The 22,944-nt window shown below is 52.1% G+C and overlaps 1 protein-coding gene across 2 annotated transcripts in view; it reads left to right on the top strand.

Annotated features, from left to right (window-relative positions):
* Positions 1-22,106, top strand: part of DAPK1 (death associated protein kinase 1) — a 172,123-nt gene extending 150,017 nt beyond the window's left edge. For both annotated transcript variants that reach the window (XM_023627106.2, XM_003363984.5), the window contains exons 20-27: positions 3,420-3,642; positions 9,777-9,965; positions 11,851-12,048; positions 13,098-13,236; positions 14,746-14,866; positions 17,084-17,272; positions 19,614-20,842; positions 21,311-22,106. In XM_023627106.2, coding sequence (XP_023482874.1) covers positions 3,420-3,642; positions 9,777-9,965; positions 11,851-12,048; positions 13,098-13,236; positions 14,746-14,866; positions 17,084-17,272; positions 19,614-20,842; positions 21,311-21,344 — 2,322 coding nt within the window. In that variant the 3' untranslated portion in view covers positions 21,345-22,106. The remainder of the gene's footprint in view (positions 1-3,419; positions 3,643-9,776; positions 9,966-11,850; positions 12,049-13,097; positions 13,237-14,745; positions 14,867-17,083; positions 17,273-19,613; positions 20,843-21,310) is intronic.
* Positions 22,107-22,944: the final 838 nt, after the last annotated feature.

Raw genomic sequence — 22,944 nt, 5'->3', positions numbered from 1 at the left:
TAAAGGTTACAGTGCCCCGACTCACCAGGATTCTTGCTGAAGGCAGACAGGCCATCAGACATGGAGCGGGGATTTGATCAGTTATCAAGGGTGGGGGATTTTCACTAAACTGACCCGGCAGGTTTCTTGCTGAAACTGGACTAACCAGGCCGAGGGCACAGGACACAGCCCAAGCTCGGGAACTTGAGGGCTCAGGGGAGCCTGACTAGGGTTAGGCTGCCTCTTCCCTCTCGCCTGCATTTCTGGGGTTGGCCCGGGAAGGAGGCAGACAGGTTGCCAGCAGCTTCCAGCCCACCACTGAGCAAGGCACAGACGCTACTTTGCCGCACAGAAGCCAGCCAGGCTTGGTTCAGAGTGGCCTCTGGAAGAATGCCAGGGCAGCAGCAGTGTCCCAGAGTCACAATGATTCAAGTCTCATCACCGCGAAGGGCCGACGGGACTCATGCAGAAGGGACAGGCATGCCCTCACTCCTTCACACGGGACAGACATGTTGGCCAGCGTGCAAAGTGTCAAGATCAACAGGGGAAGAAACAGAAGGAAAGAGCCACAAGCCAGTTGATTGCACAGTGCGCCCGGGACCCAGTGATTGGATTGAAGTCGGAAGCGGGTTTTCTGCCTTCCTCCATCTCAGGAGAAGCAGCCACTGGCTTCACACAAGGGATCTGCGTGTGTTAGTAAGCGGTGTGTCACGAGAAAGGTGGAGAGCTCTTCAATCTTCCCAGTGAGATGCTCATGATAGAAGGCGGCGCTCCCAAGTTGCTGACTGCAGTTCAGTTGCTCACCACGCGGTGGAGCTGTGAGCAGGGCGCCTGGTTTACGGGGAAGACGAAGGGCTGGTTCAGAAGGTTAAATTAGAATGAGGGAAGGTGCCTTTGCTTCAGGGCTCCGGGCCTAGCTGCAGCAGCAGACAGCATCGGGGAGAGTGCTAGCGCCCGATTCTTCCAGCCTGGTCGGCAGCACCCCGCTGAGTAACTGTCCCAGGACAGAACCTTTTCAGCTTTTGTGCTGACTCGGTAATAGTTCAGGGGAAGTGCTGGCGAGATTGCCCGGCCCCTCAACGCCCCCGCAGTGCTTTGTCCCTGAACCTGTGGAGACTTGAGATTAGAAGAAGAAACCAGAACAAGGACAACTTCATGTTCTGCAGATCACCATGCAAGCCGTGGTCTCCAAGCCTAGCCAACCCAGCATCTTAGGACATACATTTTGTGACACCCTTTTACTCTCCTGAAATAAAACTCATAGATAACAACGCACCTACACAGATAATTTTAGAAGATCAGTAGAATGCCCTAACTTCAATGTAACAAAGACATCAAAGGAAGATATTTAAGTAAAACATAGTGTGTTTCAGTGTGTAAAAGCCGGGCACAGGGCCTGAGGAGACGGAGTGAGACCAGCAGCTCCAGGGCCTCATCCGCGGAACCCTGAGCGCACCGCCTCCTGCGCCTGGGGTACTGCAGGCTGGGGTGGATTCCAGCTCTGCTGCTGCATGCCGTCGTGATCTTCACAAGCGGGGGACGGAGCTCGTGAAAGATCTGCAGAGCTATGTGTATATGTATATTCTTCCACCAACTTATAAAATAGTACTTTCTTGAAAAAGTCGTATGTATCAAACAGTGCCCCCTAAGGCCCTCGGGGTCGTAGGTGAAATGCAGTTAAGTCCTAAGCTCAGATGATCATAAACAGGTTTTTCTCCTATATCGATGCTCAGCACACACTCAGAGGTCCAGGGACCCAGGAGAGTTCTTACCACTGGGGACTCTGTGTGAACAAATCTGGGCACCTAGCACCCACCGCCAGTAGCTTCCCCAACATTGAGAACGAAAAATGCCACCGCCCATCTCCACAATGCCCGCCAGGGGGCAGTGTTGCCCCTGTTGAAAAAAGTGGGTCACAGTTTCCTGGGAGAAAATGGGAGTAGAGTCTGGAGCCTTCAGGAGAGCTACGAGTGTTATATGAGCTTGCTCTGACAAGAGTGGGCACCGTGACAGTGGCTCAGCTGGGAGAGACCAGCAGTAACTCAGCACCCCCAGGATTTAGAACGGGAAGCAGTGGCTGGCTAGGTGTGAGATCCCACTGTGACATGAAGGCAGGCGCTCATCTCTGAAATGCTCTTGCGTGGGTCACCTCCAAGTCAGTCATTTCTGCAGCGCCATCCCACTGTGCCAGGTGCTGGGGACACCATCTCTCCCTCAAGCTGGCTCCCAGGCTAAAGGGGGAGAGCGCCACACAGTTACCCCACAGTCAGGTGGGGTCAGTGGAGAACCACACGTGGGCCTGAGCCTGCCAGGGAGGAGAGTTCCAGGAGAGATCACAGCAAGATAGGTCTCATGGGATGCGTGGAAGTTAACAGGCGAAAGCAGAGAAAGCCATCCTGGGTTGGGGGCAAGGAATTGCCCCCAGGCTGCATGCCTCTGCTCCAACAGAGCTGCTATTGTTAGGGAGCCAAACCTAGGCCAGGGTGGTAGAAACGAGGCTGGCACGGGAGGCCAGCGTGGGGCCAGGGTGGCAGGATCGAGGCCCCACCGTGTAGACCTTGAGGTGGGTTCTCTGGGTGCACAGAGCACCTCGCCAACACCATCCCGTCAAAGGCACTCATGTTAGATTTGACGTCAGACCGTTCATATGCCTGTGTCTCCCCAGGCCCACAGATCTGGGGGCTCTAGACCGTCCCATTCCCAGCGCTCTGTCTAGCAGATGCGAGGCCCTCCATGAATGTTTGTTGATGAACGAACGAGGGAGGGAGTGGCCCTGTGTTGGGGAGACTCCTGCTTCTCCCTGTGGGGCTGAGGAGGGACAGTGGAGAGGTTATGTGCCCTGGCCTCCTCCACGGTGTTTAGCTTTGTACCTTGTGATGCCCCTCCTTCTCGTCAGCTTCTACTATGACATGTCGTGAAGGAACCAGGCCCCTCCCAACAGGAGGAGCAGATGCCCCAGGCCAGTCTAACACAGCTGACCAGATTCCACTTTTAAATTGATCACGTCACAGGAATGGCGCCACCCAATTCGTTATGCATCAGAATGCAATGGAAATCACAAATCCCTAGAGACGGGAGCAGATGGGTGGCTGCCAGGGGCTGGGCAGAGAGGGGAGGGGAAAGTGACTGCTAACGGGGGTGGAGTTTCCTTGGGGCTGATGAAAATGCTCTGGACCTGGACAGCAGTGATGGTTGTAGAACACTGTAGATGTACTGAAAGCCTCAGAATGGTACACTTTACACTGGTTAAGATGGTGAATTGTGTGTTCTGTGCATTGTACATGAATGTTTTACACGTGTGGAAGACAGAACGAAAAGCATCTGCACCACGGGCACACGTGGGAGGGACGCCGCGGGGCTCGGATGGTGGGAACCGGCGCCTGCTGCTTGCTCGGGGCCGCCTTCTCTGTGACTGACGGGCCTCTCTCGTCTGTGTTCAGGATACGCACCGAGGGCTCTTCATCCAGCAGCTGCGACCCACGCAGACCCTCCAGCCAAGAATCAAACTGAAGCTGTTCGGCCACTCGGGCTCGGGGAAAACCACGCTGGTGGAATCTCTCAAGTGCGGGCTGCTGCGGAGCTTCTTCCGCAGGCGCCGGCCCCGCCTCTCCTCCGCCAGCTCCGCCAGGTTCCCGCCTTCGCCCCTGGCTTCCAGGCCTGCAGGTAGGCGCCCCGGCCCGCGGCCCGGCCCTCCTCTGTGGGCTGCGTTCCTGCTCCCTCCGGTCAAGGTCCAGGATGAGTGATGGCTCTGTTTTCATCGCTAGACCCATACTAGCTGGATCCCGCCGCTTTGGTAGCTTTCCGGTGTGGTCTAGACCAGCTGTGGGCCCTGTGTCCATCTCCTCTCAACTGGCAGTTGCAGGCTGCCCGGAGATAGCGGGAAGGGGCCTCCCTGAAATCACAGTCACAGTCGCAGGTGTGCAGGTAGCAGGGCTGCATCCTGTCCTCCTCGAGGACTCTGCCCTGAAAGTCACAGAGCTTGGACTGACATGGGTCCCAGATTGCACGGGCAGCATGTCGGTCCCCAGAAGAGGTCCTCGCCCATGGAGCCGTGAAGCTGGATTCACGGGGAAGCACCGTTCCTGCGCCTCCCGGAGCTGGGTGATGGTTTTGAAAGCCCCTTTAGTGGCAGTCACGGTGGGCCGTTCTGCTCACGTTGACCCTCTCGGGAAGCAGGCTTACTGTCTTCCTCTCCTTCCAGGACACGGAGCCACGGAGCTGCATGTCACCTGTCCTTCCCCAGGGGAAGCACCCTCACTGAGACAGGAGATTGTGCAATCTGGGGTGTTATTTCTCCAGAATCCCCGTTTAGAGTGAGGATATTAGGGGACCAGCCCAGGGCCCAGTGGTTAAGGTTCTGCACACTCCACTTCAGTGGCCTGGGTTTGTGGGTTTGGATCCCGGGTGTAGAACTGCTCCACTCATCGACCATGCTGTGGAGGCATCTCACATAAAAAGTAGAGGAGGTTTGGCACGGATGTTAGCTCAGGGCTGATCTTCCTCACACACACACAAAAATGATAATAGAGTGAGGGAATTAAATTTTGTGAAGAATAGAGATCTTTAAAGAGTCTCCCAGCAATGTCAATTTTGACACTTTGTGGCTGGGATCGGTTTTCTGTACATGATATTACAAAGGTGTCGTAGCTGTTTCCTGGGGTGAAAACAAATGATTTAGAGTTTGTGTTTCTGTGTGATTTCTCTCTCCATGAGGTGTCTGGGGAGCCTTAGCCAGGGGACAGTTGACTGAGTTTACGTGCCACTTTCGCCTTCTTTTCTCTGAACACAGCAATAGAATTGAAACTTGGGGAATAAATAGTAACCAAAACAGATTTATAATTAGTGTGGTTGTGATATTGCTAACACATATTGCTAATACTTATTGAGCACTAACTGTGTGCCAGGAACTGAGCAAAATCTGGTACGTGTGACACCTGATTGAATCCACACGACAGCCTTACAGGGCGTTTTTCCCACCGTCTTACTGAAGGCTGGAGGGGTCAAGTAGGCTGCCTGGTGTCCCAGCTGGCAGTGATGAAGTGTCTGGTTCCAGAGCCAGTGCTGGTTAACGACACTTCTAACTCCGTCTGAGTAGGGGCATTTTCATGCGCACGTTTTCCATTTTCCACTGTAGTTTTGGCTCAGTTTTGGGATGTAAGATGGCTGACACCTTGTCTGAAGCCACTAGTTTTCCAGATTTAATGGTTAGGTTCAGCCTGTGTGTGTGGACCAGGCCAGTGCTTCTCTTTCAAGGTGACTTCGGCAGCTCCTCATGTCACTGTAGAGGGAGCCCACTCTGTCCTGCTGGGGGTTAAGGTCACTCCAGTCTGACCCACTGTTGGGGGAGAGCACAGAAGAAGACCATGTCTGTGTCTGTGTCTGTGTGACAGAGACAGAGGGAGACAGACAGATTTTGTAAGTCTGCGTTGGGTGTGAGGATTCTGCGCCGGGAGTCCAGGAACTGAACTGCAGCGGCCACACATCAGGTGGCACGTGGGCCCCCCGGGAGGGAGAGCTTTTACCTGCTGCTCAGTCCTCACCCCTCAGAAGTACTATCGCCATCTTCCTTCTGGCCAGTTTTCCACATCTGAAAGTAGATTCTTGACGAACGCAGCTCAGGATGGCCGGTTTGTCAGCACAGCTCACCATGTGTAACATCGTCCTCCAGCCAGTGCTGGGAGAGACTTGGTCCTGGGGCGCAGTGACAGAAGACTCTCGGGGACGATGCGCACTCTGGACCAAACGAGCCGCCCGGCCGCATCAGCATGGAGGCGCGCGTCTCGGGAGGCTGCCTCTCCTGTCCTCTCGGCCGCCCTGGGTTCAGAGCTGCCTCCCCCTCTGCCCGTCAGTGTCTCTGTCAAGGGAGCACTCCAGCGGGGCCGGGCTCCTCCAAAGACTGTCAGGAGGCAGACGCTGCTCTGCCTTATGTCCCCTGCGACTGAGTTCTTTAGAGTCCTTCTGAAGTCCTGTCATCTCAGAGGACGCTGGCTTTGCTACCAGAAGGAGCTGAAGGGAGAAAACTTTCAAAATGTACTCCCTTCTCCTGGGAGCTGACATCGTCGTTCTCGCAGGAGGCACTCTGCTCTCTGCGGTCACTTGTCTGAGGAAAGTCCATGTGGGGATTTGCAAGACCTAAGACAGTAGAAAATGCCTCAAAGACGTGAGAGAAGGCCAAGGGGCTTTTCTTAGGTTATCCAGGTGGCAGAGCTGCTGCTCCTTGGGGAGACAAGACAAAACCTATGTAGAAGCAAAAGAGTGTGGAAAGGCACGCGTGTGATTATCAGTTTGGCCTGTGCACACGTGTCCTCTCGGATTCTCGCACCATTGTGAGGTTGTGTCATGAACCCACTCCAGAGCAAAGTAAGCAAGGCTCGGAGATGTAAGGCATGGCTACCTGAGGCCCAGGTGGATGTCCAGCAGCCTGTGAGCTGCAGTGTTCTGTGTAATATGGGGGAGAGAAGGAGAAAAATCGGATTAGCTGCCAACATTTAAAAATCAGGAGATTTCGGCTAAGAAGTTGGCTGTGTGACTTCCTGGGGAAGGTTGGGAGTTCTGGCCACACTGGATTCCCGTTGCTGCCCAGTGCTGGTTAGTGAGAGGAGGGCGGCCGCCCCACGAGAGGCTCTGTACCACGTCCCCGTCTCCACCCAGCCCTGCACCCCACAAGTCCGATGGGCCAGGAGAGAGCTCAGGAGCCAACTCCCGCCCCCATGTACGAAATTCTGCCCTGTGACAGAAATGAGGTTGCCTTGGAGCACATGACTCCTAGACTGAGGTCACCCCTAGTCGATGTCAGAGGGGGACGTCAGTCCCAGATCTGTCTGACCAAAGCCAGGCGCCCTCCTGGGGGGCCTAGGCAAGGATGGAAGAGAGGGTAACCCCATAGAGGCTGGTGCTGCTTAATGCCCAGGTGGCTGATCTGCTCCCAGGATGGGTAGAGTTTCTCCCCCAAACAGCCCCTGGAAGAGACCAGACTCTGCAGGTAAATATCGGCCCGGGGCCGGGAACAGCCCAGAGCTCTGCCCGCGGGCTCTGTAGCAGGCTGCATCCTGCCCCAAGGGCGAGTGTGCCCAGCCGAGGGAGCTGCTGGCGGAGGCAGCAACATGCAGGGCCTGGACGCCACCTGTCCTAGACCAGCCAGCTCACCTGTCACTTCCTGGCCCTCACAGAACAGCATTAAGGGCTGCCTGGAGGAGACTTGGCTGGGGGCAGGCGGCAAGCTCTCATTCAGCGTCTAGAATGGATACTGCAGAAAGGACACCCAGGAAAGGCTGCCCAGAGTGTCGCCTCCAGGGAAGGAGGTCTGGTTCCAGAAACAGCAGCATCCTCACTTCACCGTGGCACTGCCAGTGCCGGGGGTCCCTGCTCTGCTGTCTCCTAGGCCAGACTCTGGACATCCATGACCTCTGCTAGAATGGACAGGCCTTTTCCTTTCCCCGGAGGGATGCCCACGGCGCACACTTGTATCATCAGACACAGGAAGTTCGCCTCTAGAAACTGGGCCCTTTGCCTTGCCATCTCCTGAGAACTCTGGAGGCTAAAGGCTGAGCCACAAGCCAGGAGACAGGACCAGGTGGCACGGGAGGAGCTGGGCGCCCCTGCCTGCAGCCGCTCACCGCAGGTCGTGGTCCAGCCCACACTGCTTGTGTGGCTGCCACGCGCATACTTGCTTTGTGGCCAGCTGAGTGTCATAGCTGTTGGTTTGTGGCTCCGCAGGAGGAAGGGAGCACCCAGTGCCAGAGGAGGAGCGAGGTCCAGGAGGAGCCCTGCAGGAGGTGGGCCTGCCCTCCCCAGGCAGGCCGCAGGGAGGAAGCTCTCCCAGAGCACAGGTGGCTTCTCCATCAGACCTGCCATGTTTTACCACTAGGGGTCAGTAATTAGCAAAAGGGAATGGTTTCCTCCTATAATTTCACGTTTCCCTGTGAAATTGTTATTCACTAATACTGTTTACACACCCTGTCCTACCCTTTTATCCTCCCAGCGAAAACATCCGGGAGGGACGTTCTCATTTACCAGATCTGGCCTGCTCTGCCTCAGCCCGCACGAGCCCGCACGACCCCCAGACAAGTGTGACCTGACAGTGGTCGGCCCAGACACGGTCTCAGGGCACAGGGAGATGAACAAGCCTATTCTGGGAAGCCCCATAACCTTTGTCAGATTTGACCAACGATATGTAAAGAAAGACACTGAAATGTCAGCCTCATTGACACTGAGAGTTGAGCCATTTTGTCTTCTTTACATTTTTGTTTGCCAAGATTTCTACTTGTAATCAGAAATATATATGTGTGTGTGTATATATATATATATATATATATATATATATATATGAATAACTGTTCCCATCTTATTGCCCTTCCTCCTTCCCTCAGACCTGACCCTGACCCTGAGCTCTGCCTGTTTCCTCCCTGCCCCCACCCCCTGGATTTTCTCCTTGTCCCCATCCTCAGTCTGAAATCTTTGGTCTTTAAACAAGGAGTTACCTTTGCATTTGGATCACCATTTTTAAAAGTCAGGTGGCCCAGGTAAAATTGTCATTTCTTTGCAATGTCAGTCACTATTAACTACAAACCAAAGGTGCCAACTCTAGGGTGAGCCCCTCCCCCCATGCACCCATGGGGCCCCCGCCTCGGGCCTCCCTGAGCCCTGGCCCTGAGGCAGAGAGGCCGGCTTTGCCTTCATAACGCTGTGGGGGGGGGGGGGGTCTCTTAGGAGAGACAGGCAAGCCAACAGCAATGTGACAGTGACTAAGCACAGGTTCCCCTCCTGGGGATGGACAGGCTCTGTGTCCAGATGCAGGGGACCCAAACTGGGTTATTCAGCTCCCCTGCAAGTTCCACCGTTACTATTTATGTAAGTTTTTAAAACTGATTCACTTTTTTTATTACTGGAATACATTGATTTGAAAATGAAATTGTTAATAGCCCTACTATAAATGGAAAACCAATACCACTGCCATAAGTTAAAATAAACACAATGAACAGCAAACAATGTGATTAAAATCTGGCTGTGTACTGATCCCCATTTTTAAATTTTTAAATTTAGAAGAAAGAACTTTTAATTTAAGTTTTTAAAAGGAATAACTTTCTCACTCATTCTGCCTGATTTCATCCCATGGCCTGCCACTGTCGCAGGTCATTTTGCAGCCAACCTAAAACAATCTCATGTACCAGAGTGGTACTCGCCTCGTCTGCATCCGTCAGGGTCCTGGTGGGGACTTGAATGAAAGAGCAGACTCCTGGGCAAAGTTCAAAGGAACGTACGAGAGACAGGCGTCTGGAGGCTGCTAACAGAGGGAAGTCATCACCTCCCCGGGGGCTGAAAGACAAGAGGAGAAAATCATATTCTGGAAAAGCTGGAGTTCCGGGGATAGAGCCGCTGAGGGGGGGTCTCGAGTCAGAGACACAACTGGTATCGGAGAAGCATCAGGGAGCGAGGAGGAAAGAAGTGCCTCGGCCTCTCTCCTCCCAGCTTCTCCCTTGCCTCCCATTGGCTGGCCTGGACAGAAGGCAAATGGCAAATAAGTCTGGGAGCTGCAGTGCTGGGGACCAGCCTCTCGGGGCCCAGGGCAGCGCGGGAAAGGGAGATGGCAGGTGGAGCAAACAAGGTCAGGACAACATCCCTGGGAACCTTGCTGCACAGCACACGTGGGGGGCATACATACAACCCAGCCTGAGGCAGGAGTAGGGTGGGGACAGAGCGTGTACTGGAAAAGGACCACGCATGGGCCAGGGCTAGGAGGGGAGCACGCACGCACGCTGCCTGCTCGAGGTCTGACCTGCGTCCTCTCTGGCCTGCAGTCTCCGTGAGCATCAACAACCTGTACCCGGGCTGCGAGAACGTGAGCGTGAGGAGCCGCAGCATGATGTTCGAGCCGGGCCTCACCAAAGGGATGCTGGAGGTGTTCGTGGCCCCATCCCACCACCCGCACTGCTCCGCTGACGACCAGTCCACCAAGGCCATCGACATCCAGAATGCCTATTTGAACGGTACGGCCCACCCACCCCCAGGGGCAGGACCTCAGGTTCCCTTTGCCAGGGCTGTGAGTCATTCCCCTTAGGGAGCCTGTCCTACGGGCGTCCACCACGGCTGCACAAAGGACAGGGGAGAGCCGGTGCAAGTGCCATTGGGAGTGACCCAGGACTGAAGTGTGGCTGGTTAATGCCCCTAAAAAGTCAACTAAACAGCCTGGTGTCCCTGGCGTCCAGCAAAGCACGGGCACACAGTAGGTGCCTACTAAATGTTGAGTAAATGAATACATTTTTTCAAGTAGAGCTAAATACCCAGTTGGATGGGAAATCTCATAAAGTTCCCACTAGCCATTTGAAGAATTATTTTTAAATCATCTACACTCATTGCTAATGCTCTGATAGAGACACAGCATTTTTTTTTTTTTTAAGGCTAAATTTTAAGTGTGTTCTTTGCTCTCAAACCTTTCCAAGGGGATAAAGCTTCAAATGTTCCCAGGGAAGGTTTGCTTCCTCCAGTGACCACTGCCTTCTCGGTGTTGCAGCCCGGGAGCTCCCAGGGCCCCCAGCTGGGCCCAGGTCACTAGAACCCCAGCCCCCTGCCTTGTTGAGATGCAGTTTAGAGCAGGAATAAAGCAGTTTCTCTGAGACTCAGTTCCTGCATCTGTAAAATGGGGAGAGGCGTGTGCACGGTACCCCACCATCCCGGCCCTCACCCCCTGTCCTCCATAGGCCTTCACCCCGTTCCAAGTCTGGCTGCCGGTGCTCCCGAGGCTCAGAGGGCCTATTTCTGAGTTCCAGAACTCTTCACACTGAGGCTTGAGCTGCCAGACTTAGAGGGTCATCCCCCCAGGAGTGCCCATGCTCCTAGAGAAAGTTCTGGAAAAGCCCTGACTTTTCTAAATGAATCTTCCAAAATGACTCCTAACTGCAGAATTCCTGGCACAGAATAAGCACTGAGGGGAAAAATTAGGGAAAGAGAGCCTGAAATCCTGTAACATAAGTGGCCCTGCCAGGCCACCCCAGAGGCCGCTGGGTAGGTGGTCACCATCCTGGGGGGATGCGGCAGTATAGAAGTGGGGGCGTCCATGTGTCTGGACAGTCATTAGGAGGTTCTAGGTGCCTTGGGAACTCCAGGTCAGAATCTTACCCTCAGGCACTTTACGAAAACCAGGGCACCTGCAGCTCCAGTGTGGGGGAGCAACTGACCCCCCCCCCATAGACACATACACTAAACCTTGGAACCCTGCTTGACTCTGCCCCTACCGACTCCTTCCAGTTCCACCTACATCCTTCATATGCAGAGCTGCTAATCGGCTAGTGCATTTTACACCTGTGCACAGCACCTGCTTGATTCTGACCAGCCTGAGCAGGTCGCTCACTCCCTGTAGAAGGTGAATTTAGTTACTGCTTAACCAAAATTAAGCTTGCATTTCAGAGTGCATAATAATTTCATAGTGCATTTCAATTTCATAATATTTACGAGGGAAAAACAAAGTATGTATGTATACACAGACATTTCCATGTATGCTTTTAGGCATGCAGACACACACGTGTGTGAGAGTGTTGTGTGTGTGTCTATACCACTCCAGGGTATTTATAAGTAGACATGATAGAGATATAGATACAGATACAATGATGAAAGTGTTTAGCAAAATGGATAAGCAGATAGAGATGTAAGTAGATTTTTAGATTTACAGGTAAAAGGTGTGGCTATAGAAACACACATAGGCATCCGTAATAGGGATATATAGATGTTACGTACATAGATCTGTGCTTAAGCAGATACACAGATAAACAGATGAATGCCGTGGACATCCCTACTGGGAATCCCTAAAGTGCTAGGAAAAGTGATTGAGATTTGGCAGTGCTGTTTCACCATAGTCATCTTCGTTTTTCTCCTTAGGAGTTGGCGATTTCAGTGTGTGGGAGTTCTCTGGAAATCCTGTATACTTCTGCTGTTATGACTATTTTGCTGCAAACGATCCCACATCGATCCATGTCATCGTTTTTAGTCTGGAAGAACCCTACGAGATCCAGCTGAACCAAGTGATCTTCTGGCTCAGTTTCCTGAAGTCTCTTGTGCCGGTTGAAGAGCCCATAGGTGAGCTCAGACGCGGGGAGTGCAGGCCCCTCCCGCCAGCCTTGCGCCCCAGCTGTGCTCAGGTCCTGCAGCTTGCGGCCAACAGCTGCGGCTGCCTTCGGCCCTCCTTCCTGCTGGAAGATTCCCACGGTGGAGGCTTTCTGAGGCTCCCCTGTTCCTTTGTTCTGCCAGGAGTTCCTTCACGATTGAGTTTTCCTGCCATGGAGACAAAAGTCTGAGCAATTGCTTGAGATCCTTTTCTTACATTCTTTACGGCATGGTCGCCTTTGCTGGGTGCCAAGTGAAACAGCTCCTTTGAGGGTGACTGTGCCTCACCTGATGGCCAGGATTAGTCAACAGGGTGAGCCCCCTTCCTGCTGTAGCTCCGTCAGGAATGGAAGGAGGAGGCCCGTGTTGACTGAAGGCGTTAACTTTATTCCTTGAAGAGACGATCGCGTGGAATAAAGTGCTTTTCTTCTTTTCGTACAACAAAAGCAGCCGCCTTCCGTGGTGAAATATAAAACTCGGCAGTCAATTTTCTCTTGAAAAGCATCTAACAATCCAATAACTGGGGCTTAATCACTCTTGGCGTGCCACCGTTTTGCCTTTCTTTCTCCTTCCTCTTCCTGGTTTCTTTTAAACACTCCCGTAGTGAGAGGCTCTCCGTCCGTGTGAGCTGCAGGAGTTCCTCTTCTGAGCCGTGTCTGCGGTTTGCTGCGTTCAGAGGGCTGTGCTTGGTGTTGTCAAGGCAGAGGTTAGAGCTCCCTTGCCGTGCAAGCCGGGCCTCTGCAGGAAGAGCTGAGAGGCTGCCTGTGTTCCAACGTTGTTTCTGGGCCACTTCAGAGCAGCCTCCTTGAGGCGCAGGAAATGGCTCCTTGTTGTTGGCTGGGCCTGGGGCCTTCTAGAGGCCACGCCACACCGCGGGCACAGGGCTCTCGCGTCTTTGGGCAGGGTTCACATCCACCTGGAGAGACAGCTGGGCCTGAGGCCAGCGCGCCCCTCCTCACCTGGGGAGGAGAGATGGCCAGGGAGGAGAAGCCCTCTCCGAAACAGTTCTCTCTCTCCCCCAGCTTTCGGCGGCAAGCTGAAGAACCCACTCCGAGTCGTCCTGGTGGCCACGCACGCCGACATCATGAATGTGCCTCGTCCAGCCGGAGGCGAGTTTGGATATGACAAAGACACGTCATTGCTGAAAGAAATCAGGAACAGGTAAGGGGCAGGTGCTGGGTCTTCAGGGTAACACAGCCCAGGTCGTGTGAGCCAGAGAAAGGAATTAAAGAAATTCAAGGCCTCTTTCCTTCAGTTGCCTTTTTCGTTGTATTTTTTATTTTCATCAAAGCATTCAATACACATAATGACAAATCAAACAGTATCAAGAGCGCGGGATACAAGGCAGCTGTCTTCCGACTCCTCTTCTTCCCTCGGTACCCCTGCCCGGTCTTCCGACTCCTCTTCTCCCCTCGGTACCCCTGCCCGGTCTTCCGACTCCTCTTCTCCCCTCGGTACCCCTGCCCGGTCTTCCGACTCCTCTTCTCCCCTCGGTACCCCTGCCCGGTCTTCTGACTCCTCTTCTCCCCTCGGTACCCCTGCCTGGTCTTCCGACTCCTCTTCTCCCCTCGGTACCCCTGCCCGGTCTTCTGACTCCTCTTCTCCCCTCGGGTACCCCTGCCCGGAAGGGACTTCTTCTCGTTGTTTCAGGTATTGTTTTTCATCTTTATTGAGGTATAATTGGCAAAATTGTAAGATATTTAAAGTGTACATCGTGGAGATTTGATGTGTGTATACATTGTGAAAGGATTCCTCATCTAGTTAATTAACATGTCCATCACTTCACACACTTAGCTCTTTTTCTCGAGAACATGTAAGTTCTGCTCTCGCAGCAAATTTTGATCCTATAATGCAGTGTCGCCAACTGTAGTCACCAGGTTTTACAGCAGCTTCTCACTTATTTTAGTTTTTAGCTTTCAGTTCTTTTGGCGGTTATCATCATACCACTATGAGTTAAAACCCATGGAGGGTCATGAAACTCCTTTAGGAGGTCCTGCCCACGTCCTTGTAAAGTGGGATGGGGTGGAGCAGGGTAGATGGAGTGGAATGGAAGATGTGAGTGCATTTCATGTCAAATATTTTTGTTAAACTTTTGTTTCACTTATAAATGTGAATGTGCACAGGGTCACAGTGTAAAAATACGTATTTTTACTTAATGTCTGTCAAAAAAGTTTGAACCTGCAGCTCTATATAACGTGCTAGAACTCGAATTCTTGGTTTATCAACCGAAGACACTTCTATATTATCTTCATGATATGAAAAATAGGGCTTCTATTAGTATTTTTAGGTCTAGGGACTAACTCATACTCGTCCCTCTATTCTTAGTCCGTCAACTTTCAACAGCATCTCTTCTCCTAAGTTGTAAGGTGAGCGCATTAGGCCTCACCCTGCCTGTGTCTGGGGAAGCTGTTATCTTTTCGTGCTGTGTTCCTGCCGCTTTGTGGAAGCCAAGGCACCATCGGCATGACTCTGAGCACCCAGGTTTCCCCAAGTCTCGGCACCAGGGTAACGTGACAGAGACCAGTGAACAGCAGGGTGGAGGGGACTTTGCAAGGTCATCAGAGCTTCCTTGCCTCCAGCCAGCCTTTTGGACCAGTAGGAGCCTGGCCCGGCCATGGGAACACCTGGTCACACTGAGTCACTCTAATGAGGACACTGCTCTTCCCTCAGGTTTGGGAACGATCTTCACATTTCAAATAAGCTGTTTGTTCTGGACGCCGGGGCTTCCGGGTCTAAGGACATGAAGGTGCTTCGAAATCACCTGCAAGAAATACGGAGCCAGATTGTTTCAGTGAGTACACCCGGGAGGGCTGGAACCCAGCCTCGCCCAGACCGTCCAGTCACATCCAGTGGCCCCAGGAGGTTTGAGTGGCCGGCTTGGTTTGGTTCGGCTTTCAGGGGCCCAGTAGAGGTGGCCGATGGACATGTTTTTATTCTGTTGCTCTGGGATGAGGAAGGAAGAGTTGAGAAACGAAGGGGGCCGCGAGGTGCAGGGGTTGCTATGGGCAAGGTGGACCACCTTAGAGTGTATGAAATTCTGACAGTTTTAGAGGTTTGTGTGAAAGTAAAGCTGCTTTTTACACATGTACAAAAGCAATTTAAAAGTGCTTGTCATGAAACATTTAGAAAAGTAGAAAAACAGTTACCAGCAAAATTTATCGAGGTGCATGAAATAGTGGATAAACAAGTGGAATGAGACTGTGTTCTTGGATGGCAAGATCTTACTAACGTACGTTAGCTTTCCTGGGTTGTATAGACTTCATACACTGCTAGACGGGATTGAGGAGATGGGGCTTTTTATCTTAAAATTCCAATGGAAGAATAAATAAAACGTATGAGAAAGGCTCTGTAATTGATCGATCAATAAATAAGTGGAATAGATTAGGGTTTACAAGTAAATCACATCTACAGAAATTTAATAGAAAAGAAAGACATTGTTTCAGTTTGATGGGGAAAATGTTATTTAATGAATGATCTGGTGCAACTGGCTGTTTGCCTAGAGGGAAATAAGGTCGAAGTCCTGGTCACTGCATGGTGCAAAATAAATTCTGGGTGGATTAAAGCTTTAAATGGAAAAAAATAAAACATATCCTGAGTGGAAATATGAGAGAGTGTATTTTTACAGCAACTTAGGAAGGGTTGGGAAAACTTTTAAACTGAGATAGGAAGCCCTAGACGTTTTCAAAGAAAATATGCCTCATTGAGAAAAGTTAAAAAAATTTTTCTGGCAAATAAATTCTATCAACACAGTTAAAAGGTGAGATAGACTGGGGAGAAATATTCTCAATGTCTTTGACACATAACAGGTTACTATCTGTACTATTCAAAAAACTCTCCAAAATTGGTCTGGAAAGGGCAAGCGTCCCGAGGGAAAAATGCTGCAATGCCCCCGGAAATGTTCGTGCTGCACAAGCCAGTGTCCACTCGGGGGATGTGCCTCTCGCCCCCTGCCCAGCGGGTGCCCCCTCTAGTGACAGCTTAGGGCTTGCCCGGCGGGACATGCTGAGCTTCCGACACCAGGCTCCGGTCCCAGACGAGCTGGCGGGGTTTGCAGGGACCCACTGCTCGCTAATGAAGCCCGGCCCCCGCTTTCTGATAGGGCCCCACCGTGGCACGGCCAGCAGGCGAGGAGCAGACTGGGGGCCTCAGAGCAACCTGGCCACAGAAAGCAGTGGACGGCCATCAGGAACGGTGATCTGTGGGTGCTGCAGGGGGAGGGGGTCCCTGGAGAGTTTTTAGGGGGGGTGTGACGTGCCTTCTGCTCCACCCCCCCAACTCCTGAGGTCAGGCAGGTGGAGCCCACCAAGTAAACTCCCTTTCTCCTTGGGAGTTGTGTTTGTTAATAGGGAGTGGACGTAACTGACAGAAAAGGCAGGATTCCAGAAGGGGCTGCCCGATTAGTGATGCAGTGCAGTGTCTGGCTGGTGTGGTTCTAGTCAGGAAGGGGTGCTGATTATACGAGTCTGTAACATAGACTGATCTGTTTAACTAAGTTAAGAGATTAAAAAGCCATTTCAAGCCAATTACCAAGAATTAGGCTAATTTGAAATAATATTTCAACAACAATTTCCATAAATATCGAATTTATTGTTAAAAACCCACTCTGGTATTGATCATGATACTTATTCTCTTTTCCTCTCTGTGTTCCTGAAGTGACCATCCTCTGGCTGACACTGTCATTCCACGTGAGGGAGGGAGGGAGTAAAACATCAGGAATTAGTGAACGTTAGTTGATTGAGTCCACAATTCCAGAAACGTCCTTGTGAAGCCTCACCATCCGGTTAACGTGAGCAATAGAAATGAAAGCCTCTGCAAATTGCGTGACTCATACGTAGGTTCTGCTTAAGGGCCACGCTGGAGTAAGAACTGCCAAGTGCCTCACCAAAAGAGCCCTAACTTACGCAAAGACTCGCGAGCGTCGGCGCAGACGTGAGTGGTGCCGTTTCTGCCGTGCTCCGCCTGAGTCGCCACAGCCGTCCGTTGACCTGTCCGGTCCTGTATCTTCTAGGTCTGCCCTCCAATGACTCACCTGTGCGAGAAAATCATCTCCACGCTGCCTTCCTGGAGGAAGCTCAACGGGCCCAACCAGCTGATGTCACTGCAGCAGTTCGTGTGTGACGTGCAGGACCAGCTGAACCCCCTGGCCAGTCAGGAGGACCTGCGGCGCATAGCCCAGCAGCTGCACAGTGCGGGCGAGGTAAGGGCTCCTCCAGCCAGGCGGGGCTCTGAGGGGCCACCGGGGACTCATTTCTGTCGCCAGTCCCAGCATCTGAGGGTGGGCTGGGCCTGGGGAGGCGGCATGGAAGCCGCCCCACACCCCACACTATGTCCAGACACGAGGTTGCTGCACAGGGCCTCAGTGACCGCCTGAGCAGTTCCCTGCGCCCCTCTCCACCCCAAGAGCTGTGGTTTTGTTCACTCTGGCTTGTTTTCCAGCTTCTTAGTTAGGGAGCACAGTTCCCAGTGCACCGGGGGATGGGCCTCCCTGCTCTCGACCTGGGGCACCTGGGGCTGAGCTGCCCTCAGGATGGCTGCTCTCCACGGGCTGGTACCGCTCCAAGCAGACCTCTTGGGTTCACGGGCAGTCAAGAAATGGCTGTGACAGTGCGATGTCTGGAGACGCTAAGGCACAGTGACCCGCGGGAATGACCAAGAGATGGGAGTCCTTGCTCCACATTCGGCACTGAGATGCAGTGGAGAACCTGTTCTAAATTGCACTGTGTGCCCGGCTCCAGAAGGGGGGGCATAGCCTTCCCATTCTCCATGTGTGTAGTCAGGAGACGGCATAGGCTAATCTGGGCCAAGAAGAGCAGTTCTGAGAATTTTAGAGCACAGCAGCTGCCCCTCCGATCTCACGTGCCACCTCTGACCCTGTGGCTGGTTTGTGTGAATCGTATCAGCTTGAAATCAAAACTGAGTCCAGAGCCAGTGACCCTGAAAACTGGAGCCTCAGGCGGGGATGGCTTCAGCTTTGGGACTCATGAAACTGCCGCTACTCCACTGGCCCCTCCCACGACACTTTAAAGTGGATCTGAGGATGGGGGTAGCTGGAGGGTTAAAGGCCATGTTATAAAATGCTGCTGGATATGAGAAGATGTTTTCATCATAATCATACACTCACTCCTTTTGGCACGGTATTCTCTCATTTCTAGGATTTGATCAACAGCTTTCTCGATCATAGCCTATAATTCACTTTATTTGGCATCACATACCTCCTTGCCCATGAGATGTAGCACGTAAATAAACAAAGACTTGAAAGTAGAGGAAAAAAGGGGCCAGCCCAGTGCTCAGAGGTTAAGTTCGCGTGTTGCACTTTGGCGGCCCGGGGTTCTCCAGTTGAGATCCCGGGTGCTTGTTGGGCCATGCGGTGGCAGGCGTCCCACATATAAAGTAGAGGAAGACAGGCACAGATGTTAGCTCAGGGCCAATCTTACTCAAAAAAAAAAAAGGCGGGGGGGGTGAGGAGAAGGGAATTCCAAATCAGGTGGCCCTCTGAGGGCCGCCAGCCTCTCCTCCAGCGTTGTTACTGCCCTCCAGGACTAATCTGCGGATCTTATTTAAATGTCACCAGTTGTCCTCCTAGTGACTTTTTTCTGGCCCAGGACCCCACAATGGGCTTAGCCAACCTTAGTCTTCTCCAGTATGGGACAGTTTATCAGTCTGTTTTCGATGACCCTGAGCTGACAGGTGGTCTCAACTGCAGATGGTGTCCCACCAGATGCCTTATCAAGAAGTAGATGCTGGCTCGCGGATCACCTGCAGCCTGCCCGCTCCCTCCCCGCTCCAGGGCCAGCCACTGTCACGGTGGATGTCCTGCCACACCTTTTGTATGAATGTGTGTGAGAAATTTATGTAGTGATAGAACATTGTTCTGAATCTTTTTTGAAAGATTTCAAGCCTTCAGAGAAGTTGCAAGAATAGTACTACGACTCCTCGTATACACCACACCTAAATTAACCAATTGTCTCCTTTTGCTACACTTGCTTTATCCTTCTCTCGTCTGTTTGTCTATTTACTTTTTAAATATCATGGCATTTTACCCCTAAATAATTTAGCCTGTATCTTCTAAGGAGAAGGACATTCTTCCACATAACCGCAATATAATTTTCACATTCTGGAACCGTAACATTGATACAATACTTTATTAAGCATGTAGTTTTCATTCAAGTGTTTGCCACTTGTCCCAATGATTTCTTATATAGCTGTTTGTATTCATTTATGTATTTATTTTGGGATTCAGAATCCAGTCAAAAATCACTCATTACATTTGGCTGCCATCTCTTTCTCTCTTTTTTGCCTTTCATTACATTTTTTAGAGTCCAAGATAGTCTTTTCAGAATCTCTCTTATGACATTTCCAAGCTGGGTTTCGGGCTCAGCGTTTGGTTTCCCAGATCCATCCACGTGAATGCCCTGGGTCATTCCTTGCCACATCCGCACAGATCTTGTCACTGCTCGGGCCCTTGGGTGCTCTGAGCAGCTGCTGCACCCGTCCATTTATGTTCCTGTGTGTGACCTCCTGTTGTCCCCCTCTGGCAGATCAACATCATGCAGAGTGAAACAGTCCAGGACGTGCTGCTCCTGGACCCCCGCTGGCTCTGCACCAGCGTCCTGGGGAAGCTGCTCTCCGTCGAGACCCCCCGGGCCCTGCACCATTACCGGGGCCGCTACACCATGGAGGACGTGCAGCGCCTGGTGCCCGACAGCGACGTGGAGGAGCTGTTGCAGATCCTGGATGCCATGGACATCTGCGCCCGGGACCTGAGCAGTGGGACCATGGTGGACATCCCCGCCCTCATCAAGACAGACAGCCTGCACCGCTCCTGGACGGACGAGGAGGACGAGGTGATGGTCTACGGCGGCGTGCGCATCGTCCCGGTGGAGCACCTCACCCCCTTCCCGTGCGGCATCTTTCACAAGGTCCAGGTGAACCTCTGCCGGTGGATCCACCAGCAGAGCACCGAGGGCGACGCAGACATCCGCCTGTGGGTGAATGGCTGCAAGATTGCCAACCGCGGGGCCGAGCTGCTGGTGCTGCTGGTCAACCACGGCCAGGGCATCGAGGTCCAGGTGCGTGGTCTGGAGACGGAAAAGATCAAGTGCTGCCTCCTGCTGGACTCGGTGTGCAGCACCATCGAGAACGTCATGGCCACCACGCTGCCTGGGCTGTTGACGGTGAAGCATTACCTGAGCCCCCAGCAGCTGAGGGAGCACCACGAGCCGGTCATGATCTACCAGCCGAGAGACTTCTTCCGGGCGCAGACCCTGAAGGAGACCTCGCTGACCAACACCATGGGCGGGTACAGGGAGAGCTTCAGCAGCATCATGTGCTTCGGCTGCCATGACATCTACTCGCAGGCCAGCCTGGGGATGGACATCCACGCGTCAGACATGAACCTCCTGACCCGGAGGAAACTCAGTCGCCTGCTGGACCCGCCCGACCCCATGGGGAAGGACTGGTGCCTTCTTGCCATGAACTTGGGCCTCCCTGACCTTGTGGCAAAGTACAACACCAATAATGGGGCTCCTAAGGAGTTCCTCCCGAGCCCGCTCCACGCCCTGCTCCGGGAATGGACCTCCTACCCTGAGAGCACGGTCGGCGTCCTCATGTCCAAACTGCGGGAGCTGGGGCGCCGGGATGCGGCCGACTTTCTGCTGAAGGCCTCCTCTGTGTTCAAAATCAACCTGGACGGCAATGGCCAGGAGGCCTATGCCTCGAGCTGCAACAGCGGCACGTCCTATAATTCCATTAGCTCAGTCGTGTCCCGGTGAGGGCAGCCTTCGTTTTGGGCAGGGTCTCTTCGCACTGCAGAAGCAAGGGGGATCAGCCCATCTTGCCGTCAGAGATTCCGGTGCATCCCTTCGTCCGCCCACTTGCTGAGGGACGCCACCCTCCCTCCCACATCACCTATTTCTCTGCCACTACCTCCCTCCTTCCCACACGTTCCGTTGCATTACATGGTCTTTCTAGTTTAAGAACAGACCATATCCTTTCCTTTGGCCATTTGAAAAACTAGCACCCCTCTGCTCTGTGTTCTGGACCCCATCTCTCATCCTCTAGTACCTTGCTTCTTACTGATAATTTTACTGGAATTCCTAACTTTTCAATGAAAATTTTTTTAACTACTATATAGATTGTCCTTTAAAAAAAAGCGCACATTTATCCAAAAGGTGTATTTCTTATACTCTTTTCTTTGTTATACCATGTCCTCAGCTTCTCTCTTTTATATTTGTAGGAAAAACTCCCATGTATGGAATCGCACTGTATGATTTATAAACAGACATTATGTGAGTGCCTTTTGCAGAAGAGGGTGTGTTTGAAATCATGAGTGAGCCAGCAGCTGTCACGAAGGAAACGCCCCTCTCTGTCCCCTGCTGTTGGCTGATCATCGCCAGAGGTGCTTCACCCTGAGTTGTGTTCCCAGCGGTTTCGTGTTTCATTTGTCAAGGAAAGGGGAGGGAGGAACGCCCCCCCCCCAGAGCGCCGTCCGGCCAGTGCTGTTGCTACGGTAGACATGTTCTCGTTTGCTTTTGTTGAAACGTCGTGTGAATGTCCACATGGACCTCAGGATGTCCCGCTTCTCGCTCCTGCCCTCTCAGGAGGAGGCTGCTCCGCAGAAGGGTGGGGAGGCCACGTGAGGACCCCGGAGACCCTGCCTCCCGACTCGTGCAGGCCACCGTCGTCTGTGCGAGCAGGTGGCTTTCCACTTTAGATCCTGTCTGATAATTTCCTGTACTTGAAGTCCGAGAGAGAAAATAAAAGAAGCAACTTTTCTTGCAGTGGTTTTAAATTGTGATAGTTTTAAATTGATATGAGGGAACATGTCCTGATTCTTCTGTCCTGAGAAGCATGTAATTTTAATGTTATATGTGTGTGTATATATATATATATATGCAATATGTATATACATATATATTAATACAGGTATTTTTACTGAATCTATAAGATGTAGTAAAAAGTTGTTTGTTTTTCTTTTCTTTTTTGTTTATTTTTTTCCTTTTTTAAAAAATAAACTGTTGCTTGTTGCATTAGTTTGTTGGTCTTTAATTCAAAAAGGATTCTTTTTCTTTGCTTTGTTTTCACTTACCAGTACTCCACCTGGGGCACAACCAATCTGAAACGCACAAAGTCATTAAACCTAAACTCCCGGGGGCGGAGGACAACCCAGTTTCTTTAGGTGCTCAATTATTCCTCAGATTGAGAATGGTCTGAGAAGGAAAAAGAGCCCAGATGATCTTCACATTTGTTCTCACTTTAAAGGAAAGGGGCTCCTCCCAATGTCCTTGGGTGAACCAAACACCAAATTGAATCCTTTAGTCTCGGCAGCAGGGGGCGGGGGAAGCCGCCTGTCTCTGGACACAGGTGGAGGGCGTGGGGCCCTGCAGCGAGCGGCAAGGACACCCTGCATGGAAGACCCTTCTCTGCCTCCCCTTGTCTCACTGGGCCCCCCCACCCAGGCCAGCAGCTGGGACTCCAGCTCTGACCCGCTGGGAGCTGTGAGTGACAAGACCTCTAGCAAAATCTCAAGACAGCTTTGAAAAGAAATGGGTGAAGAAAAAAAATTGGAAGGAAAAAGACTGAAACGGTGACGATGATTTTCTCTGTGATGGTGGGAATACAGTTTGTCTCTGTTTTGCCCAAATTGTCCACAGTAAACATGATTTACTATTACAATGAGGAAAGAAATATTAATGAAATAAAACTGAAAGCTACACATGGACTTGCCCAGAAAGGAGGACAAGGAAAATGAAATTCTAGTTGCCTTGGAAGAGTGGAATCTCCTTTTCTTGTATCAGCTCCCTCCTAGATGTCAACTTCATTTGCTCCTACTTTGGAAGAGTGCCTCCCGCTGCGGGGATACAGCGCCAG

The sequence above is a fragment of the Equus caballus genome, chromosome 23 (assembly GCF_041296265.1).
Source record: "Equus caballus isolate H_3958 breed thoroughbred chromosome 23, TB-T2T, whole genome shotgun sequence".
Classification (NCBI taxonomy): domain Eukaryota; kingdom Metazoa; phylum Chordata; class Mammalia; order Perissodactyla; family Equidae; genus Equus; species Equus caballus.
Note: the sequence above shows the minus strand (reverse complement) of the source record. Positions and strands in the feature narration are given on the sequence as shown.